Raw genomic sequence first — 22,870 nt, forward strand, 5'->3', positions numbered from 1 at the left:
GACTGTATTTTAACATTGGTCATGGTGGTACTATGGCCAACTATTTTCTCAGGTGGTACTTGGTGTAAAAAGGTTGAGAACCACTGCTCTAGATGATAGGAAAGGAGGTTTCAAACTTCCTTTATAACCTCCTTTAGCTTAGGAACTACTGGACCTCCCTTGACGAAAGGAGAGGAGAAAATGCTGCCCCACAATGCCTTCCGGCCGCAGCCTTTGCTGTCACACAACAGTCGGCCGTTCACGGAAACAACCGATTATGACCCAGAAATGATATCATGAAAGTTACGGTGCTTATTAAGCATTTTAAAATGTATGTGGTAAGTTGCCAAAGTGCTTTGTTTTGAACGTTCATCAGTATTATAATCAAAGAGAAATATGACCGTTAGTTTTGACTGAAATTAGCTAAATAAAGTCAGCATTTCACAGTCTTTACTGAGCTGTGTGGGGTTTGTTCAACTTTTAAAAGTTGTTTGAATGGTGATATACACACTGATAGATGTTAATGACTAACATTTATAATAAATACATTTGTATTTATCTATCCGATCTATCGATCTTTTAAAAAAAGATAAAAAATCATCATCAGATGATAATCATCAGATCAGATGTTTCCTTTTGAATTCTCCTATCCACTATTCCTTAACCCCGTGACGTTTCACTCAGAGGTCAAGGAATAGACGATCGGGTTAGACCATGGTTGCGTTCCGATAATCCAAAAATTGGGGTTAAGGGATAGTGAATAGGAGAATTCAAAAGGATTTAGGAGAAGAGACTGCGGTACTTTAGAGAATCCGAATGCACTTTCACTATCCGACGTGTTTATGATGCGCCAGCGGACGTCATTGTGTGCGTCTGCTGCTGTGGTGAAACTATGGAAACTACAGTGTTCTATACAACGGACTACATGGATGTTTATTAAGAACGATGTACAAAGGCGTGGAATTAAATGCACGATGCAGAGACAAACAAAGTATCAAAATAAAGTGTTTTAATGTAATCAGGTAACAACACACTGAATACATAAAGTAACAAAACAAACACTCAATAAACTGTCTAACCTATACTATCAAAAAACGTACTTAACCTAACACTCTATGGACGATAACTCTAAGGACAATGACAAATTATTTTAACGCTGGAATGGCTTGGAACACACAAGAGAATCTGGCAACGAGACAGGGGAAGACGAGAACTATATATACTAGACAGACAACACCAGGTGAAGACAATTTAGACAATCACAACAGCGGGAAAACAGACAAGGCAGGAAACGTACTTTAGAAACATGAGGGTAGACAAGACTATCAAAATAAAACAGGAACCTATCTAAACACATAACATTAAACCTAAACGAGGGAAGAATCTTTAGCAGAGCCGTCTACGCACAACAATTATATGTTATAGTTTGGATTCCTAAAGCTTTTAGTCTACTATCCCATCATTCAAGGGTGGTTTTCACTATAAGTAATGTTTTTGTTTTTGGACGGACACTATAATTTACGTTTTTTTAGTATGTTCAGTCTGAATTTACTTTAAAATAAAAAAAATCTATATTGATTCTGACTTTTCTACATCCAACTCACAGGTTTATCATTGCTTTAAGAAACACATATTATTAATTTACCCCTTTTAGAAGTGAAGTTACAGTCATTTGTTCTGGGAATGTCATTTTCGAGCCTGAGACCTGGAAAACAGGCTCGGGGCTTAACAGGTTAACAGGATTGTTAAATACATATTCTTTATTAGTTTCATGCCTAAAGGTGCACATATTTCTGTATTTCATCGTAAATCCCTTTGAGAAGAAAACTTGTCTCGGATTCATCTGTTGCAGTTCCCTAAGTGACCCTTAGAAACACTTTAGAGTTAAAGAGCATATGAGAATGTGAACACCTTTTAAGGAGTGTGTGTCAGTCAGTAAGAGTATGACCAACGTGTTCCAATATTGATAGGTTATTAACACCATAAACTGTATTGCAAAGGAAAAATCTAGTCTACTTTTCTGGCATTTTTTAACCTTTTGACTAGAGTACCCGCAGTGACTGTAAAAGGAGTGGTTAACAGAAATCTAATCTCTCTGCAGAGGACAGGAGCTCCCTGTGAGGGATGACAGCATCTGTGTGTGTGTGCAAACAACTGATACCTTCTGCTCAGTTGGTATTAAACAGCAATAAGAGCGATTATTCACTGAGGCCTGAGAGATTGTAAACAGGACTGAACAGAAATGAGGAGGTTTTCCTTTTTCACCCTAGGATTTTTCCTACTTACAGGTATGTATCTATTTATTTAGCTACGGTACAGAACAGTAGTACCTTTTATTTTGTTTTTTATTTTGTTCCACCTTTTTGTGCACTTGCTGATAAACATTAAGATAATATAGCTTTTTCATGTTTTGGAGTACTTTTATTCTCAGCTATGAAAGATTGTTTTATTTTATTTCTACATATCCCTCCCAAAAAAAAACTACAAAACGTAAAGTAGCAAATAGCTAAATAGTTGTACTTTCACTTTTAGGAATGCAAAAACCTTTTTTGAACTAATTAAATCGAAAGCTGAAAGAACCAAAATAAATCAACAAATACACCAAGTTAAATATTTTAAGTAAATCTGCCTATGGAAGACTTCTACTTTCTAATGTATATGTATCACTTATGATATACAAATGCATTTCACCTTACTCACCACCAACAAGGACATGTTATAATGAACATTTGTACTTCACTTTGCATTCACAAACGTCCTTGTTATACTTCATGGAACATTTTAGTATGCTAAGAGTCGTACAATTGATTGTCGATGTGTGTATAGGAACGTATAGGTAGTCATAATGTTTTGTAAGTTTCTAGTTTTTAACTAGTCAAGTATATCCATTAGACGCTGATAATTCATTATGTTTTAGAACATAAACACATTAACACATAGTTAATCAGAAAGCATAATATTTTTTTTATAAATGTGTAGCAATGTTAGTATGAGCATAAATGTGCAAATGTATTATAATTGAACAAAAATGCCTTCATTATGCACCATAGCTGTGGCCTTCGTAGAAATTGTTACCATTAGTTTATGTTTGCCTCTCGCTGTCTCTAATTATTATCTTCTATGTTTCTGAGGTGTTGCAATACCCTACACAAATTAATTTAATAGGAAATCTGCCCTATGTTAAGGCTATAAACCGTAAAAACATCTCATTTAATATCTTAGTCATTAGTCACAACCTAAGGGTTGTGATTTTCATTAACTTTTTCTGCTGACTTCATATTTGCATGTTAGTCGCATTTATAAGAGGTGCCCTGTCGAGGTTTAAATGTAAACCATAATTTTTTCTGCATCCTTTTATGTCAAACAAACTTTTGCATATTCCCTGCTATTTGCATAACCTTTTTTTTGCACAATCCGTTGACGCATTATATTGTTTCACAGATACCACTAACCAATGCTATCTCTATTTTTATCTTATTGTGACTCTATGTTTTACAAGCCGCTTGTACTTTTTCTACTGTCGCTGTAATGCTTGACACTGCTGTCGCCTTCTGAAAATACTTCCTAATTAGGAAGCACCATCATTTATCAGCTGACACTCTTTCCAAGTGTTCACAGCCACTGAGGGAACACAGATTAAGACACAGCGAGACTCTTCTCTTCAATCATTAAAACAGTGTTAGGAACGCATCCGATCTCTTCAAGATGAGCTAGCAGTTTGTACCCTTACCATCATTTGTGTTTTATATCAATAGATCTACTGATATACTGTAAATGTGCACTCCCCCCCCCCCCATTTACTTGCACTCATCAACATAAAAACATCATTATATCTGTCTCATGAATAAATTACACAACTCAGTTCTGCAACCCTTTAACATTACTGGGACTGATGCGAGTAAAGGCTTGTGTCTAAAATAATATAGAATACTTCTATTCATTTGAATAAATTCATTAAATGTATTACATGTTATATACATGTATCATGCAATACCAGGAGCAACGCCAAATCGGGGCTGGGGCGTAAAGTAGGGGCGTGCCAATGTCCTCTTCCCCCCTTCCTTCTTCCTGCGCACTTGCTCGGTCCACCCCTATGAACTCAGCCTTTATTTTGATCTTATCCACACATCTGTAAACGTCCTTGACAGCATCTAGCACACCTGTGATAATATTGCAGTGACAAGGTTTTTCCACAGACAGACGGATACACATAAATGCTGTATCGATTCATGGCAGAGTACTAAAAAAGGCCTCCGTGTAGTTCATGCTGCAGTATTTCTCAAGGAGCACATTTTCGGGGAAGACATATGAGTGACGTGTTGTTCTTTTCTTTTGTAGTCTCGGCAGAAAACGAAGATTTCCAAGGTTACCACACAAAACGAACAAAAGGCACAACTGTCACAAAAGATCTGCTTTTAAAAAACGAGAACACAATTGGTCATGGCACAGAGGCAATACCGACAGAGAATACACATCATCACACTGAGGTGACAATGACTGCCAACCTTCCAGAGGCGGTCTTGCTTGACATCAGACCAAGGCAATTGTATGAGAGAGCACAAATCACAAAAGCATTGGTTATTGAGTCAAAGACTGGATTTGTTCCCAGAAATGGGCAAAGATCCTACAAATCAACGAGCGATAATACATCAACTATGAGTATTAACACTACATTAGAAACCCCATTGATTTCTAATTATCACAAGATCATTTTCCCTTCTACAAAAGCTGCATTTGAATCAATGATGAATGAGGCCTCTGAGCCAGGGGTCCATTTCCCCACAGATGCAGTGAAAGCCTCTCTTTGGCTTCACACTATACTTGATAACAGGAATCAGAGAAACACTGACTCTATTATTCTCACATCTGTTGACAGAGGGCCGGGAGTTCCAATTCTATCTGCATCTCATCTTCGTGTAATTGATAACCTGGCTGTGCTGCGTAATGGAAATAATGACAAACGATCCCAAGGCGAGGATGACAAGGGGATTTCAAACCTGGGACGAAATGAATATCTGTTAGGTACTGTACAATCCATCTTCCGCAGTGATAAAGCAGAAGATTCAGTGAGAGCAAACACCCTGACAAACTTGTGTTTGACGTGCCAGAAAGATCGAAGAGCGGCGTCCACTGAGAAATCTCTGGCTCTGCCTGCACCGTCACCTGATGGCTCCTCAGACTCTTTTAGTAGAGATGGACTTGCTTTAGATTTCACTCAATTTACAAGCTCATTACCCAGTTCACATCAAAAGTCAGTGGAACAACAACATGAAATGCTCAACAAAGACATCAGTCCGCCAATCATTACTAAGCATTCTAGTTTTGGAGTAAGGGAACAACTGGTTAAAATAACACTTTCTAATTTAAACCTCAATAAAACTACGAATCATAGTCAAAGCATTTTGAACAATTCCCAAATCAAATCTTTTCTCTCTGAAACAAAACCTGACACACGACCTCCTGCTGAGCTGTTATCAGCAACACACATGGACGCCACGAAACAGCCGGGGCACACCTTTCTTAGTGATCTGATTTCCACAACGACAGCGTTTTATCGCTCATCAAAGTCATTCTATTCTCCAAAGAAACAAGAAACGATTGAAAAGAAAGTGAGCATCAGGGGCCCGAAACCAATATATTTCAGTGAGCATAACAAAAATGCTTCCCACAGTCTCTCCACAAACTTCAAAAATGTATTTTTCCAAAACCAACCTTTGGACTTCAGCAGTGAGTTAGCAAGCAATACAGCCGACATCTCTGAAGCTCCCCACATCAGTCAGAAAAGTGTTTTACCAGAAGGTAATGATGAGAGCACTGCATCACATCCAACTGCAGGAATGAGGTTGATTGAAGATCATAGCACAGTAGCAGCATTTGGCCATGGTAAGCCAACCTCTTTTAGAGTAAAAAACCCCAAGTTTTACTCTCAGACAGGAGGAGCCGATCCTTTGATATCTGTGTTGAGAAACCAAAATCTGAAAATAGCAAGCTCTAAGCTCGAAGAACTAATATGGACTTCTGCCATCAAGTTAACATCTGTAACCACAAAGAGACACATGACAGAGAAACCGGATTCTGAAACATTTCACACTTTTAACAGCATTGTTAAACCTTATTTTGTTGGTCCCTCAGGGCCATTATATGAACCGCTTTTCAAAAACATACAAACTCCAACTTTGACGACAAGAAAAGTTGTTTTGCCTGTGAATTTGTTTCTTGCCGACCTTGATGATGGAGTGTCGACTCCCACAATGCCATTTAGCACGTCATTCTCTGAGAGACTGACAATGAGCAGACTTTTAGGGACTCAATCAGAAGTTACTCAGGAGAGGACTTCTGGTGTAAGCAGGTTTAACAATTTGGCACCAACAACAGGCCAACCTTTTATAAATCATTATAATGATTTAATCCGAGATTCACAAATAACCTACAATCTGAAGCAGGGGGATAAAAACAAGCAGGCGTTAACTGTATTTGCAGAAGACGAGGACAAAGAGATAATGAAAGCAGAGGGCGATCATGACGAAAACACTAAAGAGACAAAAGAGTTGCAGGAAGAAGAGAGTAGGGAAAAGGAAAAGTTGGGTAACAAAAGAGGAGAGCTATTTACACCAGAAGAGACAGAAAGCTGGATAGAAGAAAAAGACAATAACAGTGGAGTAGACATTTATCAAAACACAGACATGGAGGAGGATACAACGAAAGACCATTCGGCCAAGCCTAATTCAAAGGACAGTGCAGGGACCATTAGAGAGCAGCAGGATGCACCTGTAAAACAAGACAAATATCGAAGACAAGGGGAGGGAAGAGAAGAAACTGCCGAAAGAAAAGTTACGACAAAAATGAATACAAATAATTCCTCCATAGATGAAGTGTCTTTGACAAGGGAAGGAGCGGAGGCTAGCAAAGAGGAACCAGTGAACAAGGAAGACATTACGCTTAACAGGGAAATTGTTAGAGAAGACATGACATATGTTACCCTTGGACCTACTACTCATTCTAGAGAATTTAACAAAGGGCACACAGTTACAAACATGTCTTCCTGCTGTAGTTTGATCAAACAGTCGGGAGCCCCTGAGCACAAGGGCACTCAGCTGGGGGAAAAAATTGCACAAATTGCGGAAATTAAAAGTAATCCATTTCCCTACAAAATGACAAGCAATCAGAGACCACTGCACTCAACTCTGAGATCCCAGAGCCCTAAACTATCAAGAATTAAATATTTTCCCACTGAGCCATACACAGAGAAAAAATCCCATCCGTCCACCCACAGGGCTATGCTTACACAGTATGGAGCTTCTTCTTCACTAACTAAAGAAAGTACTCCGAAAAAAGTTGTTGAGGCCACACAAATGGTGCCAAAACTTTCTCAAGCATTTGGAGTTAGCATTTTGAAATTTGGCAATGCATTGAAGCCAAGAATTTCTCCGCAAAGCAGTTTAACTAGATCAGCTCACACAGTACTAAACAGTGTGAGTAATATGCTGTCACTCACCACCCCACGATTGGCAACCCCAGCAGAGGTCCTGAGAGCTCAGACAAAATTCACAGGAAATAGCTCTACTCGCAGTGTATCAATTATTTACAGCATCTCAGATCATAAGCATAAATTAAGTAGTTTGGTTTCAAAGGCAAATTCACTTTTAGAGACTACGAAAGCAACATTTCAAGCAGAACACATTATACCAGCTCATATAATAGATTCCAGTGTCAAGGACCCTTTAATATCTAATATCACTGATAAAGTTAAAACATCTACTTCAGTGAATCCTGCTCGGACTAAGCTGATGTTTAATGACTCATTTAGTAGGCCACCTACTGCCGCGGCCTTGTCATCTGTGGAACACACCTCCATAGGCCAACCTCACCAAAGGCAATTTGCCACAGAGATAATTCAGTCCGCCTCCTCCTCTTTTGAAATGACTTCAGACCAGCCATGCTCATTTAAACTAACAGAAAAGACAGCCCATTCAGATGCTTTGCATGCTCCGGTTGACGTTAACAAGCAGAGATCTGTACAAACCTTAATGGCATTGATGAGCCCTAAAGCAAAGAACGATCAATTTCCTTTCAGCAGCATGTCATCGCCACCAAATCTCCGGCTGTTTGGAGATGACAGTTTACCTGGCACCTTTAGTCTGACAGGGCTAACAAGACCAGCCGCAGGAAAAGAAATATTGAGGGCCAATGCAGGCACTGAATATGCACATATTGTAAGTGGCAATGCTGAGTCCTTGTTAGGGATGGCTGACACAATTCAGACTGGGGAGAATGACAATGAGAGCAGAGATGAAAAGAACAGTTCTCCTTTTATAGAACTGACCACTAGCAGGAGTAAATACCATGCCAGTAACACTGAGAAATTCAACCTTTCATCTCTACTGCAGAATGAAAACCTAGGAGGAAAAAGCAACCACAGCCACAATGAACTATTAAGAGTAGATGGCAAAGATGACACAAACAAAACAGTGAAAACTACTGTCGCGAAAAATGATGTCTCCCCGCTAGGAGGTTATAATGAAACAATCACTCAGTCCATCATGCCTGCAATTCAAATCACTTATAAGATTGAGCCGGCAATAAATGAAGATTTAGTTACAGAAATTGTTTCTGTAACCTTACTTGGCACAAAGGATAGAACTCACACTACTCCATACGTTGAGTCAGATAGTTTGTCAGAAATACCCCAAATACAGGCTGATGCTTTACCTGATATAGAGGGCCATGCAGCAAAAACTACTTTAAAGCAGCATGGTCCCTCTACACCACGAGGTGCTCCCCTGGTTCCTCGTTTTGGAAGTGTCCAAATTGCTGGCCGCTTACTGAGAGTTATTTCTGAATTTCAAATAACCACTTTAAAAACCGATGATTTTGTGTTTCTGGCACCAACTGCTAGCACAAGAAATCTTATTGTCTCAGCAGAAGTTCATGAATCAGCGCTGACTGCCAGCGAGGGTCTGCAAGTTGTTACTGAAAAGTCATCTCAGCAGGCTGCACATGCTGAGCGTATGTTACACTCCAATAGCCGTATCGAGCCTTCGTCACTGAGAGAGCCTCCCACAAACAACACTACCGGCCAACTCCCCCCTGCTGTGAAAAGAAGAAACACAACAGAAACACAGAGTGTAAAACAGTCTGAGCATGACATTTCTGACCACGTCAGCAAAGAAAACCAGCATGCCCCACCTGGTATAATTGCAGTAACACAAGGTTTCAATGACCCGGGACAGAGTCTCCGAGAAGGTTTGTTAAAAGCTGCCAACACAGAGCCACATGACGAAAGGATTGATCATTTTTTATTTGAAAATATCAAAACAACCTTGGGAACAAAGAGGACGTTTGAAGCCAAACATCCTGTTCATGAGATGACTCCTGGAGTACATACACTGGAGGGAGCAGACCAACATAAGAAGCCAGGATTACCTGCAAATAACTCAATAAGTCAAGTGGTACTCAGGGCTGTGACTGAATCCCTTCCACCTACAGGGATAGAGAGTATTAATAAAACCAGCTGTAGGAGAATTGGCTGCAAGTCAAGTGTCACGACTGGAACAATCGGAGCAGGTGATATTGATCAAACTGGTCAAGAGAAAATGTATAAAATACAGGTTGCAAACACAGAAGAAGATCATTTGAATGGAGTGCATCTCCCTGATGCAAGAACTAAATATGACAGCAATGACAATCCTGTACTTGGAAAGGCTAAACCCCTGGCCACCAACCTCCACTATGCAGCACTTTCACCATACACCGCTAAATCTGATCATGACCAAGCCACTGTTGATAAAACCACTATCATAAATGCCAAGAGAGTGACCGATGAAGTTTTAACAACACCATTGAGAGTCCTTGTTGAAAGTGATCGTTTGGAAGAACTTGGGGAACTTGAGCAGCCTCGTTCTGCTGAGAAAACAACACAAAGACACTCTCACAGTCAGACCTCTAACGCTCACGATACTGCTGCAACAGAGGTCACTTTATCTGAACCGGAAACAACTACTGCACAGACCACTGTTAAGACTACTGAGTGGACACAGGTCAGTGATAAAAAACAAGAAGCTAGATTAAATAGAGGAGCTTCCAAAGCTGAGATATTTCAGCCACAAAATGCCACCAGGTCAGAGCATGCTGTGGCTACAGAAGAGTCAGCAGTACAAGAGTCTTGGCCAAGGCTGTTGCTGGCAGAGTCAGAGTCAGAGCCTTTAATGCAGAAGCACAGCAGACGGACCTCACCTCATCTTTACCTCTCTGGGTAATCTTTTTTTGTAACCCTATTATTTTAGCATTATCTATTAATCATGTGTCAACAAATGGGAGAAAAAAACGTGTGTTCTTGCTGTCTTCCAGTCATGCAATTACATAGATAGATAATCTATTGCAGCCATCTGCTTGTTAAGCCCCAGAGCCCCCCTCGGCGGGGGCTTTCTCTTTTTTTTTTTCACAACACTATTTAAGAACCTATTAATGTGTTATACCAGATTAACGGGAAGAATCTCAGCTAACTGACAACACAAACCATTTTTACCAAAACAAAACACAAGTCTCATAAGAAGCATCTAAATGACCCGTGAGCAAAAAATGGCACTGTGAGTGTAACATCCCGTCATGTCTGCTAAATTATTCATGTCATGTTAATCAGGTTCATGTTATTGTTTCACGTTTAGTTCATAGCCCAGGTTAGATTTATGTTTAGTCAAGTATTTTTGTTCACCTTTCTAGTCCTGTTATTGCACTTCCTGTTTTATTTTTTTACTTACCTCTTGTCTCTCATTTCAGGTCCCCTTACTTCCTCCCTTTGTGTGTTTTCCCGTTATCGTCAGCGTCTGCCCCGCCCCTGATTGTTTCCACCTGTTCCCCCTTACCTCATGTATAAATAGTCCTGTCTCCCTTTGTCCTGTGCCAGTTCGTTTTGTGCCTTTTGCCATTTCGAGAGCCAGCTTGTCTCGCCAAGAGACTATTGTACTTTGCGACCATAGTCAAGTTTATTTAGTTTGTAATTTGCTTTGCTACGTTTTGCCTCTCAGGAGTGATTTATGTTTGAACTTTATACTTTTCCAAAGTAAATACTTTTTTTGAACAAACTTTCTTTTGAGTCGTGCGTTTGAGTCCAAGTGTCTCTCAAGGTTCCTAACAGTGAGTATGTAAGCATGCTGACATTTTGTTTTGTAAAATAAGATGTCAGAGCATCCTTAAATTCATCTTGTTGGAAACAGTACCTGTTCAACTTTGACAAAATATACAAGCAGTGAAATCAGTCAGTGTGATGGATTAGATATCTCGAGCAAGTTTAAATTCTATGAAGTTGACATTGCTTTTGTGGAAATAAATTGCTGCCTGCGATGAATCTTTAAAAACGACTAAAACAAATTTCTTCAATTGTAAGCAGTAATAGACGATGTCCGATTTGTATTGCCTGAAACAAGTACATTCAATGTATGGTCCTTAATTTAAGAGGTGTGTTGGAAAATGGAAAAACAGTACAATGTTTCCTTTTGCAAATTAAAATAAAACAAATCTTTTGCCAGTGTAACAGAATTTTCAGATGACCTGTGTGGCAGTGGGAACTACACAGCAGAGATGAGTCTGAACATGGGGAGCGATGTGGAGCCTGGTGATGCTGTGCCTGCCCTGGGCAACCTCAAAGTGGTTATCAACTTGAAGACAAACAATAGTCAGATTAACCTTAAGGTCACCTCCTGTTGTCTGTCCCCAACTATTCAGCCAGACACCACCAACTCCACCTGCTGCCTTTTCTCCAGGTACACCGGAAAGTACTGAATAAAGTTTCTGGGAAGAAGTGTTGTTGTTTATTTTAAGAGGGGTATGGTTTGCTTTGTTTTTATTTCAAGGAAATTGGGGAAAATACAGTCTGCAGGATGTACGCAGTGTAAAATGTACAGTACATTTAGCCTTGTATGTGTGGCCATCTGGACTGCATTTCATGAAAAGGAAAACAAGCACTGTCTGCCTTTTGTATTTAATATGCTGCCTTATGTAGCAGAAATCGGAATAAGGTTTTCAAAATAAATGGTAAAAATCGGACTCTTGGTTTCTATAAACGTATAATAGATATGTGGCGATGAATAATGCAACGTTTCTAACCTCTATAACAGCCTTCACACAACATGGACAGACTGCCAGTGCTTACAAACACATTTATTAGAGAAACCAGGTTATTGGATTTCAGATTAAACCAGGGAGTTGCAGGTTCATTTTAAAAAGCTGAATATTTTCTGCTTAGTAAACAGAGGACTGCTTTAGGTTGTTATCTCTCAGAGCCAGCATCTTGCAGATAGAAATGCAGTGTGTACCTGCAGACTCAGAGAGGCAGCAATATAAAAGCACAACCTCTTAAATATGTCAAACTTTGAATAGGCTTTCTTTGATTTTTACCGTGTACCTGAACAGAACGCTTTCATGTAAAAGGAAAACAGTAAAATATTTAACATCCGCCCAAATTTATAAAAGTAAACCCGCCATCAGCATACTGATGAATACATTCTTAATGATAATGGGTCATAAACACGTAACTTATTCACATCGTGCACCATGAGTTATGACTCTAATCTGAAAGGAACATAAGTGTAAGCTGACCTTTACTTAACATGGTTTCTTTTCTCTTAAGATTTCAACTCAATTCAATACAAAATATTGATGGCAAGCTGCCTTTCTGCCTGCCGTGGTTATTCATCAATACAACTTTAATTGCTTGTGACAGCTGTATGGAGACCTTGTCTGGAGAATATCTTCATTCTTGCTCAGACATTTTACATTTTTCTTTCAAGGCAAAAATGACTCAGCTAACATTATCCTTTGTGTTTGTGTTGGTGCTTCAGGTTAGCAGCAGAGCCTGCGTGGATCACACTGCTGCCCAGTACCCTGTCAACCAGTTCCAGCTTCACCATTAGTCTCTTCCAAATGATTAATTACTCAGTAGTCTACCTACACTGTGATCTCAGTGTCTGCCTGAGGAACCGCTCTCTCTGTGAAAGGGTAAGACTGCAGCGGCTGCACTGTGTAATGAATCGAGAGGGCGAAAGAATGAGTGGTTGGGTGATTTAAATTTAGTGACACAGGGTGTGACACTGTGAAAACAGGGAGACAGACGAGGAGCTAACAGGCTGATGTAAATGGCTGGGGTGACAAGTAAGAAAGGAAACCAAGGTGACAGAGACAATGGAGAGAAGGTAAATGAATGCATGACCAAGAATGATAGTAGAGCTTGGAGTTATAAATAATTTCCTGAATTATAATTAATAAGGGGAGGGTGTATTGTGTTTAAAATATCCTGCTATAGCCATAGGAACGGCAGTCTGAATGTGACTAAAGTAAGAAGTCAAGACGAAGGCTGACAGCTAAAGACACACAGCGTAAAACCTCGGTGGTGTCTTTGCAAAGTTGCAGAACACACTTCAGAGCATCAAAGGACGCTGATACACATTTTTGTCTTGGACTATTGTGGCAACGAGGTCTCTGATTTAATGGGAAAAAGTGACTCATCTGACAAGTACGTCAGGGAAGAGACAGAAGATAAACTGCGCACACTCGTTTTGACGTCTGCCTTTTGTAGTGCACTTCAACACCACTCTGATGAGGTTTCTAGTTTTTCCTCATGTTTTCAATAACTGCAACAGGCTTTTTTACTGTGCGTAATGATATATTTAAACCCAGTTGGTTTCTACATTTTTTTTTTATGAATTGGTATAACAAACATCAAGTTTATACCAAAAGAGTGAACTTCTATATAGGCTGCAACTGTCTTTACATGGATCTTTTGATAATTTCTCCCTCATTCCTTAAAATGGGGTTTTCTTTTTTTTTGACACATTTTTCCTGAAAGCTATTTTCTTGCATAAGGCACTATGCGTAATTTCTCAACTACCTTGTTTGCAGTGCTCCAACTCAGTGGGCTGCTTAGATTAAAATAACATATGTTGCTTTCAAGCTAAAATCCTATTCCTACATCTCTATTTGAAATAGATGTTTCTGCTGCTGTCCTTTTATCAGTATACAAAATACCATAAAGTAAAACAGGTTTTAGAAATATTTATCTGAAAGGTGCACCTATATTATCTCAATTGCTATTTCTGTGCATTGTTTCTGTTATTTTGGATGATAAACAAGAACACCATCCTTATTCCAGGTTAATTACCTGTAACCTACTCTTGTTTTTCTAATGCTACATATTTATTTTTGTCTTTTTATAGCAGTGTCTTCAGCAGAGGAGTACATTTTCCTTAGAGGGTTCAAAGGCTGCTGAGACCAATCTCAGGAATCGCATATCCTTTGGTCCTATGTTGAGAGAAGTGAAGAATTCTACCTTCCCTGAAGAGATAGGTAATTATTAGCTGTGCCTTAAAACAAAAACGATCAATCTGAGATAACAGCACACGAGAGCTGCCGCAGGGCAGGAAATGGGCAATGACCATGCCATTTATCTAGCATGTTAGGAGATGAGACATACGTATAAGTGGCTCCTTATGTGAAGATATACTGTATATGTAGCTCTCCATGGGCTTATCCATGTGCAAAACATATGTACCAAGGTGCTTAGGAAATCAAAAAGTTGTGGATACGTTCTGTTCCACAAAGACGCACAATACTGGAAGGAGAAGAGCAGAAAGACTACAAGAGTATTATGCCACAAAAGGACTGGAATGCCTCTGACTTTTGCGCCAACATGTTGCACTTATTCAAAGAGTGTTGCAAATCTTGAATTGTGTAAAACAGAATTTGGTAATAATCAACACCATCAAATACATTTGCAATTCATTGGAGACCCCCCCCCACCCCCACCCCCCCCACCCAACATTAGGATAGTGCTAACAAGTCATGACATGTCAGAGCCTCTATTTGTTTTCAGACCCGTCCGAGCTTGATCTGGTTCTGGTCATCGTCGGCCTGTTGGTTGGCTTCACTATCGTCACGGTGATGCTGCTGCTGGTGTGGCTGGCCTACCATCGCCCGGCAATCTGGCTGCTCCAGTCGGCATCTCCACTACGAGCCTGCTGTGGGTGTGTGCACGCTGGAGGTGACTTGATCCTACCGTGACCAAGGATGCACCACTGCCAATTACACTGATCACGTCCTCACCAAAATAGCTGCCGACAATTACATTATTCAACAGACAGTGGAGCAGTCAATCATATTAACCGTAGAGCAGAGGCGGCCACTTGTATCAGCCGGTACAGGCCAGACTAGAAGATGAGAAGCAATCCACTTCACACCTCCTCTCGAAGGTGACACAGCTGTTGCAGTCGAATATCACACTTAACAATGAGCAGTCTATTATCATTCGCTGAAAATAAACACCTTCCCCAAATAGAAAAGCTGCTCTGATCCTTTCATTATCCCTCAGAGGCAACAAATCAATAGTCTTTGTATCCCATTTTGAGATAGATTGCTCGTTAAAACCAGTTTTACATAATGTGTTCATTCGTGATTTGACAGTTATATTGAGCCTCTGTGATCAACTGTTAAGAGAAAATATCACTCATTGGGTAACGAAAAACTCCAAGCTTATTTGTAGTTGTAATCAAACGTACACAAACCCTCTGAAATGCTGGTTTTCATTTTATATGTCCAATCAAAATGACATATTACATCAATATATAATGTTATATGGCAAATAATATACAAATGTTTCATCATTAATCATCATTTACAAGATTATCTGTTCCTTGGAAAAAGAAATTGTTTTTTATCTCTAGTTTTCTCTCTTTCTGATGATCATTGATTTGAATTTAATTCATGCAATACATTTTTGTCAATTGTATCTTTACTCATTACAATTCAATTACATATAATGGGAAAAGCTGTCTTCTTCTATTATTTCTCTAAAGCTTTGTAGATTTATTTTGTAATCAGTGAACAGACGTTTTTGTTTACCTATAACAGTGTTTTTCAAACTCTTTCATACCAAGGACCACTTAACCAATAAAAAAACACTCATGGCCACAAATATCCAAAAACACATCGTTTTTCTAGAACAGATTAGAAATCGCCTGAAAATGGTACAAACAAGTGGCAACATGTGTGATCAAGGTGTTGCGCTGGGCTATATCTTGCAATCAAAGGTGAAACTTAAGCTCGCTCCAATGCAGAGATATTTCCGCGAGAGTGCGGAAAACTTAAATGTATTTATTTATTTAAAATGTGAAATGTTACCAATATACTCACGGACCACTAGGGTGCGCTCACGGATCACCAGTGGTCCGCGGACCACACTTTGAGAAGCACTGAAACAATGAATTGGTGCAGAGCGTAAACACATTTTCCTATAGAGGTTGTACAATTGTAAAAAAATATTTGGACAAAAGAATTCACAAGAGTTATTAGAAATGTAATGAGAAAAATAGATTCAATTGGTTACACTTATGGTGTTGTACAAATATAATATCCTGTAGTTATACAATTAAAAGAAAACAACATTTACAAAAACACAGATTACTTACTAAAGAGCCACAAGGGTACATTATAAACCACATCACAACTGTAAGACCAACTTTAATTCAACAGTTGATGTTGTTTTAGCAAAACATTAGCATTAGACAACTAGCATTGTTGAAAGCTTGCAAAGCACCAAACTATTCACAAAAAAAGTGCTAAAATAAAAGAGGAACTTTAATGGGGCGAAGCCTGCGAGCTAGTTCAGGCAGTCAACTCGAGCATCAATTATACATTAACACGTGACGCACCTCGTCCCTCTTACAACCAACCAAACACATTCTCCTAAACATGCCGCTCTATTTAAGCTGCCAGGTCTCCCTGCCTCTGTCTCGCTATGCTGCTGCTGCGTTCACTTGCTGTTGCTGCGTTCATGTTCCTGCTGCTGTGTTTCATGTTGCTGCTGCTTGCAGCTACTCTACGTTGCTGCTGCTTGCATGCCGGTGCTGTCCTTGCAAATGTCTATTGCAATCTCCGACTCTGGAACCGAATCATAATACGCAAGAAGCCGTAAGAAATGCCTCATTCCCGAAACACAGGCTAGCTCAGAGCATGGTTCAGATGCCGCTGGAACGAGCCACCGCTCCCGCATGACACACATCCAGGTGTCCTTTCCGTCCTCATCTGGAGTAGCTTTAATATCCTTTGGGCCAGAGGAAGTCCCGAGTTCTACGCCAGCTCCGGTAACAACCCCTCTCTTGTGTGTCAGCTAAGAGTCGCACTGTCTCTCGGTCGGCGGGTATTTACACGCCAAAAAAGGCAGAAGCAAGCTGACTCCGGCATTCCCAAGTACCTGCCATCCTGTCCTACCTTCTCGAAGTTAAATCAGCGCTTGAAGCCTTTAATTCCACGATCTATTTCCATGAACAAACTCGATTTCCTCTGCCTGCAATGTAAACAAATGTTTCTATTCCCGCCTTCAAGGTTCAACCCAAGCGGCAAACTATGGGGAATAGTCGGGACCACAGTCCTGCACGGATCTGATTTTCAAGTCCCGCTCCCGCCCCGCAACCGCGACGTGCAATACCGAACCTGCCCCGATACCCGCACATATTGTCAATTAGTTCCGCAACCCGACCCGACCCGTCGGCACAGGATCCGCAACCCGACCCGAACCCGCATATATATGAGCAGTGAAAACGTGCAATTATTAACACACGTAGTTGCATATTTGTCTCAAAAAGCGTGGGATGTTGGTTATTTCCTCCATCTAAGATGACACCAAAATCCTCCCAGACATTGGATTTCGCTCTTGAAGTGTTATTGAAAATGCTGTATTCTCCGCTAAGAGCTTCACCTCAGCCATTTCGAATGTGGCGCACTCAGAAGCAGATTGATGCGCTGCAGAGGTTATGATTATGCGTGTTCCCGCGGGGGAGAGGTCTGAGGATTTAAACATTAAACAAAATTATTATTATTTGAATATATTTATTATGCAACACCCGCGACCCGACCCGCATCATCTTTGTTTTACCCAGAACCGAACCCGGAAAAAAGCGTTTGAAAAAATACCACCCGCGAATCACCTTTTTCACGGGTACCCGACCCGATGCAGGACTCTGGCCGAGACGCCAATACGGAAATGCCACACACTGCAGTTCATATATTGGCCGATAGGCGATGGCTGCAGAAAGGAGCAATTTCCATAGACCCCCATGTTAAAATGCCCAATTTTACAGCAGAAAAAAAACATGTTTCTATCCCTAGCTCAATACATTTTATTATCGATATAGTTAGATTCCATCTTCATGATTATGGATCTGTGAGTGAATTGTTTTTCTAACACTCCATACTCCATATTATACACCCACCACTGGTCCGTTACAATCCCAGCTGTACCGAAAACCTGGAGTGGATTCCAGTGCCCTCTTCTCAGAGCTGGTCCAAATTCCTGGAGTGGATCCCACTGCCCTCTGCTCAGAGCTGGCCTAAATACCTGGAGTGGATTCCACCGCCCTCTGCTCAGAGCTGGCCCAAATACCTGGAGTGGATTCTACTGCCCTCTGCTCAGAGCTGGTCCAAATTCCTGGAGTGGATCCCACTGCCCTCTGCTCAGAGCTGGCCCAAATACCTGGAGTGGATTCCACTGCCCTCTGCTCAGAGCGTAGTACCCCTCACTGCAGTGCGCAGTACCACAGGCCCCTCCTTCTCAACCTCAAGATCGCCCCTCCTTCTCAACCTTTGAGCACGCGACGGGACGCCCCTCCTTCTCAACCTTTGAGACACGTGACGGGACGCCCCTCCTTCTCAACCTTTGGAGACACGTGACGTCCCGACTCCCGTGTTGTGTACTTACCCAGTCACAAAAGTAACATATTATATATTATATTATAAATATATATATAATTCTGATGTCTGTGGTTATTTAAACATTCCCTGATAAAGTTATTTCAGCGTCAATAAATGAATGTTAATCCCAGTGTGTTTAGTGTGCAACATCACATGTCATTTCACCTTCAATTCACGGTTTTCAAAACGTTAGCCACATGCTAATGCTAACCGGAAAGGAAGAATTTTCAGAATAAAAGTGTTAAGTTAATAGTTAGTGTGAACTTCCGGTTTTTTCAGAATAAAACTGCTTTATATTAAAACCCTGTGTTTAATTTAAATTACGTCATATCAACATTGATTTTAATTTCTTACAGTAGGAGAGGTTTTGGGGTTTAGGTTTGGGAGGGAGGAAGGAAGATTAGGATTAGGTAAAAAGGTAGGGAGTGGTTAGGGTTAGGATGGGGGGAAGGGAAGGGTTAGATTGAAGGGAGGGAAGAAAACTGCTACCCCGGAAACAGGATGCAACGCGTCATCAGTGAAGCTCGTCACGTGCCTCAAAGGTTGAGAAGGAGGGGCCGTCCCGCCACGTGTCTCAAAGGTTGAGAAGGAGGGGCGATCTTGAGGTTGAGAAGGAGGGGCGTTTGGTACTGCGCACTGCAGTGAGGGGCTTCTCCTCAGAGCTGGCCCAAATACCTGGAGTGGATTCCACCGCCCTCAACCACCAAAAATTGATAATAATACACTTCCTTCCACCTCCTCTCCGCTCCTCCCCCCCATCTCACATTCCTCCCTGCACTGTCAACCTGGACAACCTCTTACCTCTTCAGCCTGTGACCACACCACGCCCCTCCCACTCAACTAATATTGCCCTCCTTAACATCCGATCACTCAACAAGAAAGCCCTCATCCTCCATGAACTAATCTTGGAAAAATCCCTTGATTTCCTTCTGCTCACCGAAACCTGGCAACAGCCTGATGACTTCTTCTCCCTCATCCCTCCCTGGCTTTAAATACATCACTAAACCCCGCCCCTCCCGCCGTGGTGGCGGCCTTGCTGTAATCCACAATCAGAACATCCAGATCACAGAACTAACCCTCCCCTCAGTATCATCCTTTGAATTCATTGCCTTCAAAGCCCCTCCCTCCCTCACTGACAGTCATCCTCATCTACCGGCCTCCTAAACCTCATCCCTCCTTCCTCTCCGATTTCACTGAATTCCTCTCACTCGCCTCATCCCTGTCTCAACGTCTGTTACTACTTGGTGACCTCAACATTCACATTGACTCACCCACCTGCAAGCTGGCATCCGAATTCACAACCCTACTGGACAATTTCTCTATCACCCAACATGTCACCTTCCCCATGACAAAGGACACATTCTTGATCTCGTCTGCTCTACCAACCTCCCAGTGATTGACCTCCACCCTTGTCCATTTCCCCTCTCCGACCAAAAACTCATACAATTCCCCATTGCCTCCCCCACCCGAAACCCCTGCCCACCCAGAAACATCACCTTCCGTAATCTACACTCCATTGACCATAACCATCTCTCCGAACTGCTATCGTCTAACCTCCCCCTGGACGCAACCCTCAGCTCACCTGATGATCTGCTCAACCACCTCAACTCCACCCTACTCACCTCCCTCAACACTTTAGCCCCCCATCAAAAATAAAACTGTTACTTTCAAGACCTCCTCAACCTGGTTCACACCCGCACTGCGTAAAATGAAGCAGCGAGGCCGCCAACTTGAACGTCTTTCAAAGAAATCATCCTTCACAGTCCATTACATAAGCTACAAACTCCATCTCAATGCATACAGAGATGCTCTTATTGCCGCTAAATCTGCCTACCTCTCCAACATCTTCACTGACCCCTCCCGTAACCCCAGGACCCTCTTCTCCACAGTTAACAAGCTCTTCAAACCCCGTGCTGATAACCTCCCTACTTCTACTTCCGCTACTTGCAGCTCATTCCTCCAGTTTTTCGCAGACAAAATTAATGCCATTAACCACTCCTTCTCAGCTCCATCTGATATACAAGCATCTCCCCCAACCTCCACCGCTACCATTTCTCCCCCCATCTCCCTTGACCTCCTGACTCCTCCTCCCCAGCGCCGCCTCTCCCAGTTCAACCTGGTTACCCCACTTGAAATACTCCATCTGATCGGTTCCTCAAATCCCACAACCTGCTCCCTTGACCCTCTACCCACTCCTCTCCTGAAGTCCTGCCCCCCCCGTCCTCTGCCCCTATCTTGCTAACCTTTTCAACTCCTCGCTGTCCCATGGAACCGTCCCCTCTGCCTTCAAAACTGCTGCCGTTACTCCAATCCTCAAAAAACCTGGTCTTGATCCCTCCTCCCTCGCTAATTACCGCCCCATCTCCAACCTACCATTCCTCTCAAAAACTCTTGAACGCATTGTAGCCAAACAAATTCACTGCCATCTCCAAACCAACCAGCTTTATGAACCCCTTCAGTCTGGATTTCGTCCTCACCACAGTACAGAAACTGCACTTGTCAAAGTCCTCAATGACCTCCTCACCTCTGCTGACAGTGTTTCCCTCAATATTCTCATCCTCCTCGACCTGAGAGCAGCCTTCGATACCGTGAGCCACAACATCCTGCTCACCCGACTCAGGGACATTGGTATTGAAGGTATTGCAATCAGATGGCTCCAGTCCTACCTCACTGAACGATCCCACTTCATCTCCCTCCCCAACCACTCCTCTGCCACAGCTTCAGTCACCCAAGGCGTTCCTCAAGGATCAGTACTTGGCCCCCTGCTCTCCATCATTTACATCCTGCCCCTCAGTCAGATACTCCACCACTTCAACCTGGACTTCCACTGCTATGCTGATGACACTCAGATCTACCTCAGCACCAAATCCCTCCATAACCCACCCCTTACCTTGAATAAAATTTACTTTTTTACACTTTTAGTAAGTGTTTCATTTTATTTTTTGTAACTGTGTCTTTCTTACCCGACAGCATGCGGCTATTTTCATCTCTACAGAGAAAGCCGACAACCCTCTCCTTTTTCTCCTCTGCAATTTTCTTTTTGTCTCTCTTTGTGTTTCTCACACTTACTTCCTTTCCTTTATTCACTTTGAGCTTATCAACTTTCCGCTACAGCTTTTTTGCCTTCATTCTTTCACTCTTAAGTTCCTTCTTTATTTTGATGAGCTCAAACCTTAGCTTTTCCCTTTCCTTCAGCACTGCTCTATGTTTGCTGGTACTTTTCTGCACTGCCCTCACAGGAGTTGAGGATGCCTGTGGTCTCTCTAAACTTGGCTGCACATAGTCATGATCAGCAACAACCACTATGGGCTCTGGAGGGCCAATAAGCTGGTCATCTTCTATTGAATTCAGTGAGGGAGGAGTAAGGTTCAAAACTTCAGCAAGCACCCTTTTCTTCTCTCTGTACTGCCTCTGATACTGCTTCCACTTTTTCCTCATCTGCACCTGTTTTTCCCTGGACAGATCTGCGACTGGGATGTTTGTGATCTTTCCCTGTCTCTTTCTCCTTTGATAGCTAAGAGTAAAGATGAATAAAACTGTTAGTCCTATGTCCAGAGCCTTAATTCATCATCCATTGTAACTTCACATCTCTCACTAAAACTACCCTTTTAGGAGATCTACATCACTGATATTTTGCTTTCTCATGAAGCACTCGTGTGTGTGTGTGTGTGTGTGTGTGTGTGTGTGTGTGTGTGTGTGTGTGTGTGTGTGTGTGTGTGTGTGTGTGTGTGTGTGTGTGTGTGTGTGCGCGCGTGTGTGTGTGTGTGTGTGTGTGTGTGTGTGTTTATGTATGTAATGTACCTTTGCCCACTTTTAGCCAGTTAATTTGCCCTTGCAGCAGGATCCGCATTAACCCGAGCTCTGTGGCGAGCCACTTTTTCTTTACTTGTAAGAGGCATCTATTAGGAGAAGAAGAGAGAGTTTGTTGTTTGCATACACACACAAGTTTCCATCTACATACTGCTTGCTTACGTGCATTATCCTATAGAAATGTGAAACAAACAAAAAAATTGATTTATAGATTTTAAAGTTCTTTAAGACTATATTTCAAGCTGCACATCCTATTATCATTTTAATAGTAACAACAATAATCATTTTGAAGTTATTCTTATTACTAGTATTATTATTATTATTATTATTATTATTATTATTATTA

The 22,870-nt window shown here is 41.5% G+C and overlaps 1 protein-coding gene across 2 annotated transcripts; it reads left to right on the forward strand.

Moving 5' to 3' along the window:
- Nucleotides 1-8,232: 8,232 nt before the first annotated feature.
- LOC307037726 (uromodulin-like 1) lies at nt 8,233-15,688 on the forward strand. Of its 2 annotated transcripts, XM_079678788.1 has the most exons (5): nt 8,233-11,112; nt 11,505-11,738; nt 12,816-12,972; nt 14,187-14,316; nt 14,843-15,688. In XM_079678788.1, the coding sequence occupies exons 2-5, from the start codon at nt 11,557-11,559 to the stop codon at nt 15,028-15,030; spliced, it is 657 nt and encodes a 218-aa protein (XP_079534914.1). In that variant the 5' UTR covers nt 8,233-11,112; nt 11,505-11,556; the 3' UTR covers nt 15,031-15,688. The 2 variants fall into 2 exon arrangements, with proteins under 2 accessions (XP_079534914.1, XP_079534913.1); XM_079678787.1 differs by having other exon boundaries at nt 8,233-11,738.
- The last annotated feature ends 7,182 nt before the right edge of the window (nt 15,689-22,870 follow it).

The sequence above is a fragment of the Notothenia rossii genome, assembly GCF_949606895.1.
Source record: "Notothenia rossii genome assembly, chromosome: 4".
Lineage (NCBI taxonomy): Eukaryota > Metazoa > Chordata > Actinopteri > Perciformes > Nototheniidae > Notothenia > Notothenia rossii.